The sequence below is a fragment of the Budorcas taxicolor genome, chromosome 9, assembly GCF_023091745.1.
Source record: "Budorcas taxicolor isolate Tak-1 chromosome 9, Takin1.1, whole genome shotgun sequence".
NCBI classification, from domain to species: domain Eukaryota; kingdom Metazoa; phylum Chordata; class Mammalia; order Artiodactyla; family Bovidae; genus Budorcas; species Budorcas taxicolor.
In genome coordinates, this window is record NC_068918.1 from 48,256,745 (window position 1) to 48,274,383 (window position 17,639).

Genomic DNA, 17,639 nt, shown 5'->3' on the forward strand with positions numbered 1-17,639 from the left:
GCACACTATTTCTAAATTCTTTTCCCTGTAACATAGAAATACTATTTCTAAATTACTTTGATGCATAAGATTACTATAGTTCAGACCTCTTCTTAGATCTCCTTGAGATCATGCAGGCAAATTTTGACAAAACTTCATTTTTAGTATTAACCATGGCAGAAGACCATGGGTAGAAGTGGCCTATAAAATGTTCCTCAAGCAAGAGAGTCCTGGAAATATCACAGGATCCTTAAAAGCAGTTCTATCAAGTCCAAGGGAACACTCAATCCCAGCCTGGCCATGTTTTGAGGGTGAAAGACTTTAGGAGTAAAGTGGGTAGAAAGCAAGAGAGTATCTGAGGTGTATCTGGAGACTGAGAGTTCCTCAGATGTTTGGTTTAAAAGAATCGGAGAGAGCTTTTCTGCAATATAATTCACCTTCTAAGGTGCTGGGAGGGATTGGGGGCAGGAGGAGAAGGGGACGACAGAGGGTAAGATGGCTGGATGGCATCACTGACTCGATGGACATGAATCTGAGTGAACTCCGGGAGTTAGTGATGGACAGGGAGTCCTGGCGTGCTGTGATTCATGGGGTCGCAAAGAGTCGGACACGACTGAGCGACTGAACTGAACTGAACTGAAGGTGCCTTCAGAATCTATTCAGTTAAATATGGCCTGAACAGTTTGAAATAGGTTATATAACATCTCACAAAATTTTACAAGCCCTTTAGTACACTGGTATAGGTACAGAGTATAAGAAACTTAAAAGTGTCAAAGGAACAAGTATGTATTTATTATATATATACACATATATAAAGTTATACACACACACATATATACACACATACATAATTATATATGTAAATAATTTTATAATTACCTCATCCTTATTCAGTGCAGGCTTGGTTATTCAGGACACCCAGAGATCCTGATGCCCCCTGGTGGTCACTGAATTACCACAGATCTCCTTGACATCTGAAAATCCACTGGGTTTGAAGAGCTAAAAAGTTGCAAGATGAAAAACCATGTAAGCATGTAGAAGTAATTTACATAATTTAAGCTAGTTCTTTCTCTCAGTGCTGGTGATTTATGGAATAGAGAACTATAAGTAATGGACGAGCCTCCTCCAGCAAAACCAAATTTGGAAAAAAAAATTCTTTAGCACAAATGGGCATGTGTTAAGTGAATTTGAATATAATGTGTCACATTTCTCTGCTATGTTTACTAATTCTTTTAATAATAATCAAATAATTAAAGTTATTTTATTTAACACTTTTGAATATTTTAAGTTATCAGAAAATTTCAGAGTGACACCTCAGCAACAATATTCAATTGGACTTATAATTCTGATAAACTGTATTTTTATTTGTTAAGCTCTCTTGAATTAACTCAGTAATTGCAGTTAAAGAATTATAATTTTAATCTTCTAAGTGTTACCAATTTATCCAACCATGCAAAAGTGAATGAACTTTTATAAAGGTACAAAATATAGCCTTGACTTCTGATTTCTGACCTCTGACTTCTTATACTACAAGATAAATCTGAAAATCTGAAGAATAAGTAAAATCACTGCTATTTATGAGCTTAGCCTATGTACATTTTTTACACTGGACTGCAAGTAAATATTCTATATATACTACATAAATCATGCTAACGTAAACATGTAAGTGATTTTCCTGCACAGTGGAAAGATTGTTTACATTTAGACTGAAATCACAAATAGAGAACCCAATTTTCTGTAATATCTATTAACTGAGACATAATGCTTTCTTTTTTTTCTATTTATAATCAGTTTCTTCTGTACAGGACCTTTTCTAATTCAGTTTAAATTACCCCTTTTCTGTGATGAACTTGCATTTCCACATTTACCAGCTGTGAATGCATTTAGACAGTAAGTGCAAAACTAGTAGGTTCAGAAACAGCCCTTTGATTTTGTTGTCACTGTTAACTAGTTTGGCAGCCTTGGATTTGTAACTAAAGTCTCAGGTTTTTCCTTTCCCCTCTGAAGGCCTGTTCACTACACACACACACACACATACACACACAAAGGCTTTTATTTGAAAATTTATGGAACTTATTCCCTGAAGTCATTAGAATTTACTCCTAAGTAACTATTCCTCTCTTAAAATTGGAAAATATCTCCCAGAAATAAACAGTGAGGTAAATATTAGTGTTGAAGCAAGTTAAATGAAGATAATAGCTGTACCCTCATTTGGAATGTTTCCTGAATTTGTACCTTTATTTTCATATATGTACAGTTACATGTAATTATCAGTAATCAGATAATAACAGTGCATAAATATTGGGCATATTTTCTTTGTATCTGAAAACAGGCATTTGTCATCTTTCTGCTATACAGTTAAGACAAATGTTTCGAAAGAGGGTTTATAAATGTAATATTAAAGTTTTAGTCTCTTTTTTCCAAAGTTATCTAAATATAAGCAGGGTATTCTATTAGCTGCATTTCCCAACAAATATATAAAAAACAATTTTTCTAGAATTTCTGCTTTTGCTCACATGTGTTGGTTATATATATGTCATTTGGTATTGTTCAGGAAAATGATTTCTAATACATTTTATAAACATACATACATGTGCTTCTCTAAAATTTGCCTTAGCAATAATATGCACAAATAGATAAGATGCTAAAATAAACCATTTTAAAAGTGATATAAAGGAATTAACTATTTTAAGTTATTTTAAAATAAGTTTTGTGAACTGATTATTTTTTTATTTCAATGGCTTCATGTACAAAGAGGTTTATAGGCTTTGCTGTTAGTCAAAGAGTCTATTGCTAATTTATATATTGTTTCTATATATTAAAATATATACTGTATAAAACAGTATAACAATCATCCTTTCCTTGACTAAGTCACTTACTTTACATTAAATTCCATGACTTTTTCATCACTGTACCTAGAGACAAAAGAAAGAAGGTTGGTAAACCTAAAAAGGAGTATCATTGTGCAACTCTGCAAGCAAAACTGTCAGTAGTCTGGCACGTGTGCATTTAATGCGAAGTCTCTTGTCTCTAAAAATAAAAGCAAGGCTGAACATGCCTCTATGTCTGATAGAGAGAAGGGACACAATAAGGAGATTCCTTATACCACCTACACTCATCAGAGTGAAGGATGTTACTTCTTTGGTTTCCTGGTCTAATGGAAAGGTATTTGTATTCACATCACTGAGTATTAGTCATTCAATAGATGAAAGGAATATTTTAAACTTTAAAGGCTACCTTGGTGTCATTCTAAGAAGTGGGGATGAGACCCTGGGGAAAGTGTTGAAATTCTGGAGAATTATTTTAACTATTAGAAGTGGTTTAATATCTGTGAGTATGTGAGATTAACAGTTTTATTGCCTACGTGTGGGGATCTACATTCTTAGTTCTAGTGTTTTACCTTACAATTTTTACTCCTTAAAGCACCCGTTTGTGTAAACAGTGCTTAATCTCTGTAACAAGTGCACTCTACATCTTTTTGTCTAGTTTCAAGATTATTCTATTAAGCGGTTTACATTTTCCATGCATCTTCTAAAGGGCACTAAAGATGATTTTAGTTATAATTTTTTAAATGTTTAATAGGGGTAATGGCTAGGAACAAGTAATATTTAAGAAATAAACTAGAGACCCAAAGATAGGTTAGAGGAGGAGGAAATCTCATTTCTCTTTTCTTCGTAATTGTATTAGGCAAGTAAAAACTTCAGGAGACAATTTTTCATAAAATACAATTTTAAAATCTAGGGATCTGTCATCTCTGAAAAGTCTTTGCTATAAATACCAAACAATTCAATTTACTTTACATATCCAGATAAAAAAGATAGGAAAAGTTCGGAATCTTAGACGAGGTCAAACTTTTTGCCTCTCTTAAATACAGGTAAATCATGAATGACAGAATTTTTTTTTTAAGGGAGGAAATATATATATATATATATATATATATATATATATATATATATATATATATATATATAGGACAGGAAGAAAATGAAGCTCCTCTTAGATATGTGATCAAGTTACTAGGCTTGACCTTCGGATTTGATGATTTGGCAATTAAGGTTTTTAAGTTCTTCATCTTATTGTATTACTCATCTTTTGAATTGCAAAGTGTCTGAAACTACCTAACGGGAATGGGATTCTAGGCAGTCGTCCTCAATATTTTAGTTAGACGAAATCAACCGGCGATGTTGGTGACACTTTTTATTCTTAGTTTGCCTTTGAAAGGTAATTATTGACTAATTATTCAAAAGTACTCAATATGTGCGAAAGAGGTCTTGCTCTTAATTTAAATTAATTGGATGCATGGTAACATTCTTTAAAATTAAATGTAATTTATGCAGCGAAATGGAAAACTATCAAAGTGTGTGGGGGGGTTCCAGGAAAATCTCGGAAAATGATACGCATGTAAGAAAAACGTTTCGGAACCTTCAGGAGTTTCTCCTGCAGTGTTCTATTTAGTCCTACCAACTATCGGTAAACGATAGGGCGGGGGTGAGGGGGCCACATAAAACAAAAGACTTCCTTTCTCCACTCCCTTTTCCTCTGGCTCTCTTGCCAGAGCTAGTTGCAAACTCTTGGAAACATTGTTTGAATATAATACATTTGATTACTTTTATTCTACCAGAGATTGTGCTGGGTGGTGCCTAAAGCTAACTGTCTTTGGAGTAACAGAAAAGAATAGTAACCCTTCAAGAAAGAAAAAGAACAAAGTTACCCAACCCGCGGAGGTTGTGAGTAACAACAAAGTGAAAGCCACTTTACTTAAAGGCACAGCTCATTTCACTGTCCCGGCTCCGTGCTTGGTAGCTGAGAGAGCTTGCATCGCTCTGGTTTCTAAACAAGCGCGAGGAGCACTACTATAAACGCGACTGTAAATTAGGAGGGTTATTTTAGGATTGATTTTGCTCCGCGAAAGCTGCGATTGCTAAAAGCCAAGCGCCCACAGCAGCACGCACCTCGGCTGCCATCCACGTCCTCCTCGGAGCATCCAGAGCCAGCCGAGAGCTCAGAACCTGGAGGGAATCCTGTATCCGCAACCTGACTCCGCTTGCCGCCGATTGGCCCGCGCCCCTAACCCAACCCCCAAGGTTGGGGCGGCCGTTTCGCTGGGACCCGCCCCTAAGCCCTGGGAATCGCCGCCTGGGAGGCCGGCTGCGCCTGCCACTCAACCCGAGTGGCGGAGGCTCTCGGCTCGGAGCCCCGCCCCCTCCCCCCTAATTGATATTATTGGAGTGTGGAGCAAGCGGCCGGTCTGCAGTCGGAGACTTGCAGGCAGCAAACACAGTGTGAACGAAAGGAGGGGGGAAAATTTTTTAAAAGCTAAACGTGGAGCAGCCAGCCGGAGATCGAGAAGGGGAATCAATGCGTGGGGCGCAATAAAAAATAAAAAGCCCATATACTTCGGAGCAAACAGCATTTAAAAAGCTACGGCTCAACTGAAACCTAAGATAAAACCTGCTCATGCACCATGGTTTTTCAAACTCGGCACCCTTCATGGATTATTTTATGCTACATCTGGCTGCTCCACTTTGCACACACCGGAGAAGCGCAGGCTGCAAAGGAAGGTAAGGTGATGGGAAAGCAAAGTTTGTTCTGACTTATTTATTTAGCTGTCTACCTGCAAGAGCCGGCTGGTCCGCGGGGCTGCCGGCCGCGCCTCCGGCGCCCGGCGACCCTCCCCCGCCGGCTCCCCGCCCCCTCACCGCTCCGGCCGCTCCAGGCTGGCCGGTGGCTAGCGGGGCTCTCTGAGCCGCCTGCAGCCCCGCGCCCAGGGCCGTTAGCCCAACCAGAGTGGGATTTCTGGCGCAGACTGTCCAGAGGGCGTGAGCATCAAAGGAAGGCGCAGGGGGGGGGGGGGTGGCGGGGGCTCGGGGGTGTGGGAACCGCCGACGAGCTCGTTCTCCGCCGGGGCAGGTCAGATCTCTTCCTCTAGCCCTCTGCTTTTCCTCCTCTCGCCGTTCGTTTCATTGGGATTTAGCTGTGGCCAGAGTTGGTCCGAGACCGGGGAGTGCAGCTTCTAGAACCCTGGCCAGCCCGCCGGCGAACGGCTGGAGCCTTCCCTGAGGGGCCGTGACTTGTGTGAGCTCTGAACGCTCGGGTTACTAATGAAGTGCTCACTGCGTCGGAGGAGCAGGCGGGGGCCTGCGGTTGGCGCTCGGACGCCAGCGCGGAACAATAACGCCGCGGAGGTGAAGCAGCGGACGGCGCGCTTCCCGCGCCCCGCCGGCCTGAGACATCTCCATTCAGCGCGCGCAGCACAGGTCCCGGCGGCCGCGGGGATAGTGGCAGCCCAGCGGGCTCGGCCCGGCCAGGGGCGGGCGGTGGGAGTAGGGGGCAAGGGGAGGGGGATAAAAGAAGGGCTTGGACTGTGCAGTTGATAAAAAGATGCCGCCTGGGCGACCAGAAGTCCTCAAACCTCTGCCCCCACAGTTCTGCAGTTAAGGAAAACGAGTGATCGAACCTTGCGAAAGACATGGACCCTGGGGGCTAATTCTGGTTCATGAGAGCAAGCTTCTTTGGGGCAGCTAGATACTCCTGTATATGGCCTTTTCCTCTCGTCTTCTCCTTTGAACCATTGACAGAAGGTAAAAATACCTTTCGGTGCCTGTAGTTGGAGCTGGGGAAAAATAAATCCTGTCAATGGAAACGTCTTCTGAGCAGTGTCACAATCTACCCACCCCCCTCCGTATCGTGCAGGCTGTATGTCTAAAGCTGATTTCCCGATATTGAAAGGCAGAATACTAATAATTACTTGTCCCTAAAGTGTGGAGGATGGAGAAATCTGTTACCAGATATAGGTCTTTGCGTCGGGAGTTGATACGCATCGGTACTCGCTTCATCTATGTCTGAAAACTTCCTGACTTAGTGCTTTTTATGATTCTCTTCATGGGGCCTTCTTCGGTCACTGAAACCTCTCCCCCCACCCCCGCAACCAAACGCCATGACCTACTCTTTGATCCAGCCTGACCTTCTGACCCCAGTTTCCACATCTGCAACCTGTGTTGATGCTGAACCCATTCAGAGCAAACCTTAACTTCCAGCTGTCGGTTTCCTTCTTGCAGATGAACACACATCTGCTAGAAACACACATCCATACACACCAAAACCCACATTTCTACTCGCGTGACATCAGAGAATAGGGGCATTGAATCCTGCAAACTTATATTGATTGCTTCGGAATCTCGGGACCCGAGGAAAAGTTTGCACCGCCGGGGCGAAACCCCGCGCGCGAGCTAGCGCAGACCCCGGCTGGAGTTTGAGCTATAAATAACTGCATCACTAGGGGGAGAGGTTCCTGCAGTCAGAATGGCTTGCTCGCCGGCGTTTCTCTTCTGGCTGCGAAATACGTGGAGAGGATTCTGATTCTAGGAGGCCGAATTCTTTACGTGCAGAAGTGAGCTGTTTAAAAGGTGGGCGGGGGTGGCGAATACGCTCCGCTTCTCGGTGGCGACTCACTTGGCGAGTCGCGGCGGTCAAGGGCTGCCGTTTTGGGAGCGAGCGAGCCCTGAGGCGACGCCGGGGCACCCAGGGGTGAGCGCCAGGGAGCGCCTGGAGCAGGTGCCTAGCTCTCTGGAGCGGATGGGAATGATTAGAGAAAGATGAGGGCCCTCCTTTCTCCACTTTTCCCGCACATGTTCTCTCGGGGAGGTCGATTCTCGCTACTGGGAGCGCGCATATAAGTCAGTCTAACGCTTGGAGGCGAAGTGCAGCCGTTGTATTTCCTCTCCTTTAATGCCGCTGCCGCGGCCCCCTCTGAGAAGACGCTTCCCGATAGCCTCTCTCCTCCTCCCCGCTCCCTCTGGAGTTAGGGCGCCACCGGTTCCCTGGAGTGCCCAGGTCTGGCGGAGGCGTAATGGATGCTCCGCGCTGCAGGCGCGCCCGTCTGGCAGCCCCCGCCCCGCCCCGCCGACGGCCCCGCCCCGGCTCTCGTTGCCCGCACGGCCGGGTGCCGGCTCCACCGGCGCGCCCGGCATCTCGCTCCTCACCCACACCCCCCGCATCCCCCACCCCAGCCCGCGCGGCGAGGGCTCAGAGTCCCGGAACCGCGGACCGCACTCCGCGTTCCCGATTGACCGCCAGGCTACGCCTCCGCGGGCGGGAAGAGGGGCTGGTGCTCCGAGCGGGAAGGCAAAAGCTCACAGTTACCGGCTGGTTCAGAGAGCACACAGCGGACGGCAGACGGGCTGAATCTTTACGAGCTAGTTAAATGCTCAGGGGCCGGTTTCCCTTTTGTTTTTATTTGCTCATTTGTTTCTCTCTTAACTTGTTTGCCATCACTGCCCCACCTGGGTCCCTGGCTCTCACCCCAGGCTGTGCCGAGGGGTAACGGAAAAGCAGTAAATCATCACGGTGCTTATTTCACCTTCAAAAACGACCCAAGAAAGTCTCCTGGGTTTAAAAGTCACTTGTCACTACGAAAGACGGAAATAATAATAATAATAAAATAATCTCTAAAGAAAAGTACATAGAACCCACATTGTTTGTGCATGTTGAGGACAAAAACAAACTTTAAAAATCATTTCCTACAAATTCAGTAGTCCAAACATTTATTGATGTTCCTAGTTCGAAGTACAACTTAGTATTTTAAAAGTGTGGCTTTAAAAATTATTATTATTATTTGAAAGGGTGCGTGCTATCATGGTCTCCCTGAGAGTCTTAAGTATAAAACATTTTGAGAAAAAAGTGTTTGTATATCTATTTTCAGTTATAGGGAATAACCTTGACTAGTGTGAAGGAGTCGAACACATTATCAACTGCTTCTCTCTTTTCTTAGAGTAAAAAATTTTCATTACCTTTAACACCACAGTGTTTTACTCTATTAATAGTTATTGAAAAGTTTATCTAAGCATGTATTTCATTTAAGTTCAAATTTTAACATCTTGTTGAGATTGATGGCAAGCATTTTACATGCCTGAAAATATATTCACCATTATTTCTGGACAGATTGATTCATTTGTTAAAATGCTATGGAATCATGGAAATATTTTTGAAGAATACAAACTGGTAACTCTGAAACTAGTTTGAGCAGAGTGAATGCTTTAGGAGATTAATTGTCCTAAAAAGCAGTAAAACATATCAAATTGGAAGCATGGTATATATTAGTGTGTGCCATTTGAATGCATTATCTTGCATTATATTGTAAATGCATCCGGAGCATTTATTACATTTATATAAATATTAATTGCATTATACTTTATGGTAGTGTAAAAGCAGGATACAACGGTTTTTAAAAGTCAAGTCAAAGTTTGAATATCCCATTTTGAGGATTAGCTAATGCTTTGAAATATTTGTAAATTTAAAAAGTAGAAATATTAAAAACAGATGTTTGAATAACCCAGAAATGTATCTTGTGATAGGCAATTTACTTTTCTCATAATAACGCTGCTTAATATGATTTTTAATTATATTCATTATGGCTTAAGAGAAGATATTGTGTGTGGAAAGTTAAAAAAATAAACTCCAATTCTCAAAAGGCACTGGGAAATAGTTTTTGAAGAATAGTACAAGTCAGTGACTGAGGAGTAATATGGAATTATGCTTTATTATGTTAATGCTATTTTATTTGACAAAGTTTAGAGCACTCAGTAGTTTACAAAATTCTTTATAATATACAATTACTATAGACTCAGTATGCATCACATATCACTTTTTTACCTTTGCTTTCATACTTTTGAGTTTTTAATTAATTTTAATATTTCAATTAAAAATGTAAGTTGGTTTTTCAATATCTTTCTTCCCTTAAGAAAGTGGAATATTTTTGTCAGGTGGATCTATATTTCACTATTCACTAATATAAATAAATGTTTATACATTTTAAATCATAAAGTGATAATTGTTTTAAAAATTAGATTGAGTTTAATAACTTTTACAAACATATTTTCACTTTTCATCTAACATTTAGAAATGCAACTTTCTTTTTCAGTACTACTGCTGGATTCTAAAGCACAACAAACAGAGTTGGAATGGATTTCCTCTCCACCCAATGGGGTAAGGTCTTCTCCTCATAAAATACCAACCTCTATTTTTTAAAGTAAGAAATAAAACCCTCTTTCCCTTCCCCAATGGAGTTATTCAGATTCTTCACATTTAAATAAATTGTTTTGATTTCACATATCTTGTTCAATATTTTGTTGGGTTTATAATGAGACATTGAATTCTTGGAGTAGAGATGGTATACTTAGAACTCTGAAAAATAGATTAAAAAAAAATCTCTTTAATGATTATCTTTTGAGTTCTTCTGTAATTGGGACCATATGTCAGTTTCCAGGCTATAAATGTTAACTAATTACAGAGAATATGCTTTTCATGAACTCAAACCTCTTTAGTTACTTTATACTTCTTTAGTATAATCACCAGGTAGGTTGTGTGTATGTAGGTCTTTAAAAACAGTAGGTAATCTGTTTTCCTCTTTTGAAAAACGTTTAAGCATTATTCAAAATATACATGAAAGGATAACTAAAAGTATAATATGCTCAACATTTTAACATAAAATTTGCTATGAAATATGATTTGGATTCTCCAAAATTTGTACTATGTGCTACCTGTTCTTATTAATCAGAAGTGATGGCAGAGCAAGCACATATCAGAGTAAAAATCTGTTACAATAAATAAGTGAAAGCTGTGCAATAAAAGTTTATGAAAATATAAGTAGATTCTAAAAAAATTCTGACTGTTAAGTGTTGTTTATCCAGAAAGATACATTACTTACTTAAATTTAGTTCAATGTCAATGTCTTTGGGTATTATTTTAATTGTGAAAGAGGGTACATACTTTATCCCTTACTAAGTAAAAAGGCTCCAAGAAAGGGAATTGTAATCCCCATTGTTACTTAAATTAATCTTTGGTACAATGAAAAGTTTGGAGTCAAAGAGCATTAAGTATAAGTGAGGATATAAAAAGTTTGCAAAGAATGTAAGTCTGAAAGAGATTTTTGAGTTTAAGAACATCATGAAATGAACATGTCATAAGCTGGAAGTTAGTTTAAAAACGTAAAATGTGAACAATGCAAATCTGTTTAAAGTAGATTAGGTTTTTAAAATGAATATTTGAGATGCTTAAGATCATATTGCAGTTATCTGTATTGGTCAGAGAGAGCTATGAAAAAAATGACAAGTATTTTACAGATTAAATATAACAAGTAGGCTGAGTTTGAAGTATGAATGTCATACTTAACCTTGAAAGTTGAATGGTTTCTGTGAGTAAAATAATATGCATTATAGGAAGGCATTCACAAAAAAATTGAGCACCTTTCTTGCCAATGATAGATGTGGCCCATTTTCCACCCTTCATCAGTTAAAACAAATAGAGATAGAGGATGGTTTTTATCTCGTAAGGAGAAGTAAACTGATATATGTTTCTAATATTTCATCCATGCAATCCATAAAATGATCAACCAAGACTTTCTGTTTTATCTTGGACTGAAATGGACATTTTATCAGTGCAAAATATCTTGAGTGAACTTAACCCTACATATCTTATGAATCAGCAGATAATATTAGACAATGATGATTGACAGTTTATCCCATGTATGAAATGGGTTGGCTTACAAGTGGCTAAATATCTAACTGGAAATAAAATGTTATTAAGATATAAGTGTCTAGAAATAATTTTGTAAGCGTACTATAAAAGCACACTAGCCAAACTAAGACTTCTTTCCCAGTGTAGAAATCACTGCAGTCTCTTAGAAAGTAAGATAATAAACCAAAAGTTGCATTAAATGCATTAATTTTGTCTCAATCCATCTTAAAGTTTCCCTTCAGGAGTAAATTTTTAAGTAAGCATTAAAGTTAACTGAGTTTCATTGGTAGTAAAATTGATTTTTCATACATTGAACAAAATAATATAATTGTTCTTAGAACTAGAAAAAAGAGTTCTTCAGTTGTATTCCTTTCTAATAATTAGCCTTGGCTTCTTCTAACTAGGGAATTGTTAAAAAGAGCACATTTATCCTTGGAGCTTTTCACTTTTTGTTAGATGCTATTACTAGTTTCACTTCTTTTAATAATTTCAACCTAATTAAGAGACTAAAATTCTGCTCATCCAAATGGATGAATTTGGTTATATTTGGCTGAGAGCCATTCAAGAAGATTATAAGCAGCTAACTAAAATGGAAAACTATGCACTGCATTAACTAGTCACAAACTTAAGTTGTGTTGAGTAAAAAGCTGAACATGATAATGGGCTGTTTGCTACATTTGAGGATCTTTGATAGCGTGTATAATAAAATTGTAGCAAATATATGTCATCACAAGAAATTTCTGAATTTCAGGATATTGCTACTTTGTCTTGTTAGTTTTCTCAGAGCTACTTTTAAAAGTAGATATTAGTATTTTACAGAATATTTAGGGAAATTGATGTTTCTGATCGAGTTTTATAAATAAAACTCATTACCACATGCTTATTTTTTTTCCCATTTGCTTTTCTTGAAGCAGTAGTTTAAATATTGCATGCTATGCGACTTTGGATTAGAAGACTAATAGGATTTTATATTTGGCATTTCCTATTAGGGAAATGAATACAAGTAGGTGACAATCTCACTATTAAGGTATCATAAATACAAAGTTGAAAATTTTGTAATAATGGTAAGAAAGGACATAAACAACAATTGATTAGGCTTTTAGGTGAAATGAATTTATTAACCAATGAGCAATAAAAATAATATTTAGCAAGGTTTAATAAGCTTTAAATTCTTGCAAATTCGGCTGAGCTTATTATTTTCCTTTTTTGTGAAAATAAATGAGTTCGCTGTAGTATATATTATATCAGCATATGAATGGGTATTTTTAAACATCTGATATTTTTCCTGTCAGAAGGCTTATTACCTAAATGTGATTCAACATGCTGGCTTGCCATGGACATTTTATTGTCCGTTGAATCATACTTTTATAACTATTTATAGTTATGTGGCATTATGGACAATATTATATACAACACTGCAGTAAATAAACAGCTCTATAAAACATTACTCTTTTATATCTCATTTTGCAAAGAAAGATTCCCCATTATGAATATCAACGTGTTGTGAAATGCTCTTGCATTTCAGAGTACTCTTGGCATTTTCTTCCCTGTGTGTTTAGGTACTCTCTTAATTTAAATATAACATCAACACTTAAAATGTCAACAGAATGATCAAAAATTCCACCATGTAGCTGTATGTATATGCATTAAATGGTAATTTAAGTCATTTCGTTACGTGCTTTAGTCTATAAAAATCATAAGCTCAGTGGAGACATTGGCATAAGCAAACGCATAAAAAGCAACACTAATACATCAGCAAACAGATACTAAGCAAAATAAAAGATTTATTGTGTGCATAAACAATATAAGCAACCTAAATGATGTTCTGCCACCAGGATGGAGCTGAACAGAGACTCATTCTAAAGGTTACATTGTTTGTCACCATAGGAGTTCACCTCACTCTTTCAAAGATATGCATTTGTGCCATACTGAAGAGTCCTCAGGCACTTGCAAAACCCTAATTTTATTATTTGATGAATGACTGATGACCTTTTCTAAATTTTACAGTGGGAAGAAATTAGTGGTTTGGACGAGAACTATACCCCAATCCGAACATACCAGGTTTGCCAGGTCATGGAGCCCAACCAAAACAACTGGCTACGGACTAACTGGATTTCGAAAGGCAATGCACAAAGGATTTTTGTAGAATTGAAATTCACCCTGAGGGATTGTAACAGTCTTCCTGGAGTCCTGGGAACTTGCAAGGAAACCTTTAATTTGTACTATTATGAAACAGACTACGACACTGGCAGGAATATAAGAGAAAATCTCTATGTCAAAATAGACACCATTGCTGCAGATGAAAGTTTTACTCAAGGTGACCTTGGTGAAAGAAAGATGAAGCTTAACACTGAGGTGAGAGAGATTGGACCTTTGTCCAAAAAGGGATTCTATCTTGCCTTTCAGGATGTAGGGGCTTGCATAGCTTTGGTTTCAGTCAAAGTGTACTACAAGAAGTGCTGGTCCATTATTGAGAACTTAGCTATCTTTCCAGATACAGTGACTGGTTCAGAATTTTCCTCTTTAGTCGAGGTCCGAGGGACATGTGTGAGCAGTGCAGAGGAAGAAGCGGAAAACTCTCCCAGGATGCACTGCAGCGCAGAAGGAGAATGGTTAGTGCCCATTGGAAAATGTATCTGCAAAGCAGGCTTCCAGCAGAAAGGGGACACTTGTGAACGTAAGTAATACGTGCTACTAAAATTTCTCTTTGCACTTTTTTCTGTTTCAGTGTCAAAGATTTCATTATAATGATTATTTGAACAGGTGAGTCAGTTTGTACCAGCAGTCCGATTTGGTGGATTTTAAGCAAAGTCACTATTGAACTTATTGATGATTTGCCACAGTGCACTAAGTGTGCAATAGGTATTGCAGTAAATATTGATGATAATGGTATTTCTTACTAAGATTTAACTAACCCTGTGCTTGACGTGGAAGACAACAGTGGCACTTTGGGCTATGAGATTTAAGAAAGGAGATTGGGCAGAGAGAGGTGACATTAATCAAGATTGAATGATGTGTGATTCTATGTTTTGAAACCCATATTGTCTGGACTCATGGGTAGCAGGAAAACGGCATGAAGGGGGCTGCTAACAAGAGTTCTTCTAACAGACAAGATACATACAAATAGAGTTACAAACTTAGAATTATTTTTTATAAGTACTAAAGCTTCTATGCAAAAATCATCAGATTTCACTTACTAAATCTCTGAGACTGCTTCTGCCAAAGCTGTATTTCTTTCCAGGACTAAACAATAAAAGGAGTGTTCCTCTGATAAGTTTTAGGTAGACTACATTTTTGTGGAAGTGGGCCAAAGTAAAGTTTTAGTTATCAGAATATATCAGCTGGACGTTTTCTGTTTTGAAATAATAATAGCATATGAATTTGTGAACCTTTTCCTTTGTGTAATAAAACTGAATTTTCTCTTACATAGCTTTATGTAGTCATAATAATTGGCCAATTTTTTTCTATTTAAAACTATGTCCAGGGATATTCAAAATTAATAGATATTTTTCTGTTTGTGAATATCCTGAAAATATAATCAGGTTATATTAATTATGTCTCTTATAAATTTGAAAACATAGTATATTACCCAAAATAACTTTTATATATTCTTTGTACCCCTGAGGCAGCTGTATAATTTTAATATTTGTACTTCCCAGTTAATTTAAAGGGAATTGTAGTGAAAAATAATTATTGTAACTAAATGTTTTTTGCTAATTTACCATGTGCAGATACTCTTCCATGTGCTTTACACAAAAGAGTTCATTTAATGAGATAGATAACATTATCACCTCTATTTTACAGAAAAAAAAATGAGGCTGTCAAGGGTAAAAGACTGCTTGCAGTTACCTTAGTAAGTAATTGTCCTAGCTTAGATTAAAACTCAGAATGTTCTGATTCCAGAGCCTGGACTTTTAGCGACAGTATTGTTCTGTCTTCCATCGGAAAGCAGGAAGAATCATAGCAAGTATTATTGTTTCATTGCTGAACTTAAATGCCTTGGTTCTAGTAGTTTGGTATGTAAATCACATTACTTTCTTATAAAATTCTCATTCTCATAGAATGTTTCAAGAAATTAGCAAATATTTAGATCTGTGTTGTCTAGGAAGGTAGCCAGTGGCCACATGTGAATCTGAGGTTCTAAAAAACGGCGATTCTATGTTAAGATATACTGTAAGTATGACTTACACACTGAATTTCAAAGACTTGGTACAAAAAAAAAAAGTGGCAAATATCAGTAATTTTTTATGTTACTTTGATTTTGAAAAACTCATACATTAGAAATATTGGGTTAAATACAATATAACGTTAAAAGTCTTTCAAGTATTTCTTTTTACTTTTTTTAATGTGGCTACTAAAAATGTAAAAATTGCATATGTGGCTTGTGTTGTATTTCTACTGAATGTACTATTTAGATGGAATAACTGAGTAAATATATTTTTTCTGTCCTGATTGAAGTGTTAAATACTTCATGTGAATGGTCGCTACCATATAAAATGCCTCTGACCCAGCACTCAATTATCATTCCTACCATAGCTGACATTGTAAAGTGAGCTCTGAGCTAAACAGAGATGATGTATTCCCGTCCCCTAGACCAGTTTAGCAGCCTCCCTGGCCATTCCATGGAGTCAAACCTGTCTACCCACTGTCATCTTTCCCTTTCCCTTGCTAGTAGTATTTCTTATTAAGTAGAACATCCCGCAGGTTGCATATGTATGGAAATCAAAAACTGATGGAGATTTATCACTACTAATAGGCAGAATGCTATTCCACTGGGTAAGTATAGAAATATTCTTAGTGAATTCATCAATTCAATGAAATGGAATGTTCTTATTGACTTGAGATTAACAACAGGTAAAATGAAAATGATGGAGGATTCAACAATAACTATTATAAGAACATTTTAATGACACACTGTTACACTTCAGCTGTGAAAGCAGCTGGTTTCAGTAGTATGCAGATTTTGATTGATGTGAAATTGGAATTTAAAATGTTTGCACAATTAAAAATGGAACACATAAAAATTCATATAAAAGCACACAATTAAATTTGTCTAAAAAGAAACTGGGAAATAACGTTAAAGATCTTGTTCTTTTAAGGTTTAAAGAATTTTAAAGCAAATTATAGTCTTTTTTGTTTTATTTTGTGTAATTTAACTCAAATGATCTCTACATTTACTTACTAAGAAAATCAACCAGGAACTGTTTGACTTCTGTACTTCTAAGTACAGAATTTAGTATGAAAAGCAGTCTTTAAATGCAGTGAAGAGATATATTTTCCGTGAAGTCTCCAGTTTCTTTGAAATGATGAAAATCATCTCATTAAATGTGGTACTATTAAGATTATTTACATTCATTTATTTTGGTTTCAAGAATTGGAACCACATTTGAGTAGCAAATTATTGTTGCCTACAAACTGCGCCACGGTGCTTAAAAATAAAGAAAAATTAGTTCACTGTCATCTGCATTAATTCTGCATTGGAATAGGTGAAATTAGGTATTAATAGTGAGAGTTCATTAAAAACATGTGATTCAAGGACTCAAGATGCCTTCTTATGGTTCAAGCTGAAAGAGGATGTGTGCACTGTTTTGTCTACCACGTACCTTTCTTAATTTTTAACCTTAGTGATGTTGACAAAGGAATTAAATACCTTATACTTAACCATGGCACTATGTTCATTTGCAAAAACATTTCCCTCCTTGGCATAATTCCAATGCATTGCTGTGAGTGTACTTGCCTCTGGAATCAATCCAGGTCTGCCTTTATAAGTATTTCTCCTGTTTCCTTTCAGTGATCCTGTTAAGAGTTTGAAAACAAATCTCAGTCCCATATTGAGGAAAACTAAAGAGTTTGGGAGAGGATGGTACCGAGTCCCTAGCCAAATAATGGTAGTTAGTCACTTAAAGGCAAGTTTATCTGGGCACTTTCTAGAATGGGAGTCTGTTGTGATGTGTGTTAAAAGTGTAGTTTGAAATATGGACAACTATGAAAACTGATCACAGTTTTCCTCAGTTGATGTAAAAGCTTTTATTTCTTTGTGATTTTGGAAAACATAATTCAATTTTGAAAACCACAAGTTCCTCAAATCTACTAGTATATGGAGAAATTCTAATGTTTTTATACAGTATTTTTATGAAAATATCTTT

General features: G+C 37.7%; 1 protein-coding gene across 1 annotated transcript in view; it reads left to right on the forward strand.

Annotated features, from left to right (window-relative positions):
• Positions 1-5,443: 5,443 nt before the first annotated feature.
• EPHA7 (EPH receptor A7) overlaps positions 5,444-17,639 on the forward strand; it is a 207,929-nt gene continuing 195,733 nt past the window's right edge. Inside the window, exons 1-3 of the mRNA XM_052646036.1 lie at positions 5,444-5,540; positions 9,899-9,963; positions 13,501-14,170. Of these exons, the coding sequence (XP_052501996.1) occupies positions 5,444-5,540; positions 9,899-9,963; positions 13,501-14,170 (832 nt within the window). The remainder of the gene's footprint in view (positions 5,541-9,898; positions 9,964-13,500; positions 14,171-17,639) is intronic.